The 3,956-nt window shown below is 33.2% G+C and overlaps 1 protein-coding gene across 1 annotated transcript; it reads left to right on the top strand.

Annotated features, from left to right (window-relative positions):
- Positions 1-258: 258 nt before the first annotated feature.
- On the top strand, positions 259-2,059 carry LOC126743775 (potassium/sodium hyperpolarization-activated cyclic nucleotide-gated channel 3-like). The gene has a single exon (XM_050450996.1). The coding sequence runs from the start codon at positions 318-320 to the stop codon at positions 2,001-2,003; it is 1,686 nt and encodes a 561-aa protein (XP_050306953.1). The 5' UTR covers positions 259-317; the 3' UTR covers positions 2,004-2,059.
- The last annotated feature ends 1,897 nt before the right edge of the window (positions 2,060-3,956 follow it).

Raw genomic sequence — 3,956 nt, 5'->3', positions numbered from 1 at the left:
TCTGAAATAGATAATTACCAAGAATTCACTTATTCAACATTTTAATTGTCTATTACTTGCAGCATCGCCTCAGAATCATATTTTTATTCATTACATACGATCATTTCATTACGATACTAGTCAGAATAAGTTATCATGTAAGTGTCCAAAATATTAAATGGCTGAAAGGTTATTAGGCACCCAAAAGGTAATTTACTTTTAGTAAAACGACAACGACTACTCAAAAATATTTCCGTAGAAACCATTTTAAGTATGCTACTGCCACACCTGAAACGGGACTGTCTTTGTCAACTTTCCTACTGACAATATTAATTGAAATGTTTAATAATAATTTAGATCAATTCTCTGAAATTCCTATTAAAAATGACTCCCAGTTTACAAAGTTATCGAGCATGCCGTCCAGGCTAAGAACTTCTCAATCGTCAAGATCATTATGGAGGAGGAAAATTCGTAACTTCTTCACAGTGAACCCGAACAATCCGTTTACTATCGAGTATTTTAGAAGTCCAGAGGAAATTGAACTGGAAAAACAAAGGCACTTGACTTATTTCCCATATACTATACATCCGTTCAGTAAGTTCTGCCAGTTTTACGAACCCTTTTGTTTCTTTTTTTATACATTTGAATTGATAGTTAAAGGACTTGAGTTTGGTTTTGTAAGGACTGATACCCATGAGGCGTTTGAACGAATGCCTAGTGCTCACATCCTGGGGATTTTTATGGATATTCTCTCAATAGGAAATACGGTATTGCAGTGTTTCATTGGATTAAAAATTAAAGAAAATCTAACAGTCGAACTAGCGTTAAGCAAAATTTTGCTAAAATATTTCCGGACGGGGCACTTTTTTTGTGATTTGTTCTCATCATTTCCACGAGTCATGGCTTACCGCACTGTATTTGAAGGATTTGTAACTGTGCATAGTTTAGCACTCTTAAAAGCTAGAAGAATTCCGACAATAGTTTCGTTAAGAAAATCCACTAGTTTTATTATACATGTTAAATCTGCGACTGCTATGATTTTAATTAGATTCTGCTTATATACATTTATGATTATGCATTTAATGACCGTTATGCACGCTGGTTTAAACCGTTTCAAAACTGATAACCCAGGAGAAAATATTACTTATCTTCAAAAAACTGCCCTTAGTAATATGTCGTTCGCTCAGCAGTATTTTACAATGTTTTTAAAAACAACTCAACAAACGTTCCATATCTCTATTCCGCATGTTAGAGGAACCATCATACCATTAGAATCAGCTTTTTGTCTTTTAAACTATATTGTTGGCAAGCTATTTACCACAGTATTTTGGATCATCTTACTCTATATACTATTATCCAGAAGAAATATTAAAACCAAATTCGAGGAAATCATGACTGAGTTAAATGAGTATATGTTGGCCAGGCAGTTACCACCCGAACTTAAGGCTAAAATGATCCAGTTCTACAAGCATAAATATCAAAAAAAGTTTTATAATGAGCCTTTAGTCAGACGTTTGCTAACAGACACCTTAAGGAGAGAAGTTGATGTCTACCTTTGTCAAACTTTAATCAAAAATGTCTCATTATTTGCACAATTACCACTGGAACATTTACAACTAATCACTTCCTGTTTGATCCAACAAATGTATTTACCGTCAGATATGATAGTGCAATCGGGAACTCCAGGGAATTGCATGTATTTTATTGAAAGTGGTACTGTCGCACTGTATTCGCCGTCCGGAAATGAAATTTGCCATTTATATGATGGAGCTTATTTTGGCGAAATATCTGTACTGTTGAGGGAGCAAAAAAGAACCGCAAGCGTAATCGCTATCGAAGTAACCAGGGTTTATATGTTGAAAAGACGCGATTTCATTAAGTGCTTCCAAAATAGTCCGAGAATATTACATGAAATGCAAAAGGTTGCTGAAGAAAGATTGGAGGAAACGGATGACGCTGAGCTTAGGTTTAAGAAGAGTTTAATAACCGAAAGTTTAGTTCTGGCAAGGCGTGGTTATGTTTAATGATGATTTTTTTTATCTTGATTATATCTTTTTTTAATAAAAATAAGTATACATGTTTTTATCGTTTAATTGTGATTAAAAAAGTAGTAATGTTGTCATTAAATGGATGAATGACTAGAATTTAAAAGCTGATTTATAAACGTTACATAGAGGCAAACGTTAAAGATGGTTTTCCGATGGCGGCTTTTATGTCAACCATCACAAGCTCATCAGTCTTTTTTATCGTCGAGCTTTGGCTGTTGTGAAAGAAAGATTCAAATTAATCGATAAAAAAAAATCGGTAAAAGTTTTTAATGCCAGTTCTTATTATTTGTGTGGAATCAATCTGGAAATAGGGTTTCTCCACGTAGTGGAAAACTATACCTCGAAAGAAACTCTAGTGCAGCCTCCCTTGGTTAAAGTACTGTGCAATGACGGATGCCTATTTAACTGCTTGGAAACCACTTGGAAATTTGTTATCGGATTCCCCAGCAATTTCGACAGTTGCATTATAGACTTTTATTTGAACTCGATTTTATTCGATCTTGCATTCCCAGTAACATAGATCGAGTCTGGAGAAGCAGATGGACATAGGTAAGCAGAATATTGGTTTACTAAAAAAGAACACGAACATTAAAAGAAAAAATGCAATAAAAAATACGAAAAGTGGATGGATAAAAAAGAATGGCATATTTCTATTCCATCTGTCAGAAAAACTAAAAATTACATTATCTTACTATACTACACAATTCTAGAGTTAAATGAGTATATGGTGGCCAGGAAGTTGCCACCGGAACTTAAGGCTAAAATGATCCTGTTTTATAAGCATAAATATCAGAATTTTTTTATAGCCTGTACTTAATAATAGCAGATATTTTAAGAAGAGAAGTTTTTGACAATCTTTATTCAAAGATGATTGATGATGATCCAATATTTGGACAAATACCACTTGAAAATTTGATCGAGAATACTACGAAAATGAAATGAAATCCAAAAGGTTGCTAAAGAAAGATTAAAGAAAACAGCTGATTCTGAACTAAAGTTTAAGAACACTTTAATAATCGAAAAATTAGTTTTGGAAAGGCATGCCTCAGTATTATATGTTTAACGATGTTTTTTTTTAATCAAACTTAATTATTAATTTTTTTGATTAATATAAGTATTATTTATATATGCTATTATTGTTACGTATTAATGCGTAATAATTTCTTCAATTTCTTCACATCACTCCTAACGCCGGTGAGGTTGCTGGAACAGTGTTCTGTGATATATCTAAGGTTTTGATCGTGTATATCACGGAAAACTGTTGTGGAAGTTGGAGAGATATGGGTTTAGATGATCTTCTCTAGTGACGTTCACCTGCTATTGGGTCGTGTTCAAAGGGTGAATTTTGATATTCATTGCCTCAACAATTGCAAGCTATTACAAGAATTCTCCAAGGTTCTTTCCTGAGGTAATTATTATATCTTTGATTTTATTATATCGAAACTATATTTGCAGATGACACCACTGTCATTTGGCATGGTAGTCATATTGACCAACTGACGACAGTGTTTTTGAATGCTGATCCACTTATTATTAGGGAGCGATATAATGTTAATCGACTTTCTTTCATTAGTTGAACAATAAATCTGTTAATACGTTTTAAATGTACAATGTACAATCATTGTCAATGGTTGAATTAATGAATGAGCCTATTTTAACACGATAGTCAAACAAGTTTTTAAGGCTGATACCTGATAATTGATTATGTTATGCCCTTAGAGTTAGCGCTAAGGACTTTCACATGACAAAAAATGCATATCATGCTCTTTAAAATTACATATTAGTTACGGAATTTGTTTTTGGGGTTAATACATCCATTATCTCTTTGGTACTTTATTTTTATTGCAGAAAAGAGCAATAAGAGTCATTTGTAGAGTGGAAAGCCGTGAATCTGTTCGGCATCTCTTTGTAGAAAATATTCATCGGGAA

This window comes from Anthonomus grandis, chromosome 13 (genome assembly GCF_022605725.1).
Source record: "Anthonomus grandis grandis chromosome 13, icAntGran1.3, whole genome shotgun sequence".
Lineage (NCBI taxonomy): Eukaryota > Metazoa > Arthropoda > Insecta > Coleoptera > Curculionidae > Anthonomus > Anthonomus grandis.
The sequence above is the reverse complement of the archived record's forward strand: the minus strand, read 5'-3'. Positions and strand labels throughout refer to the sequence as shown.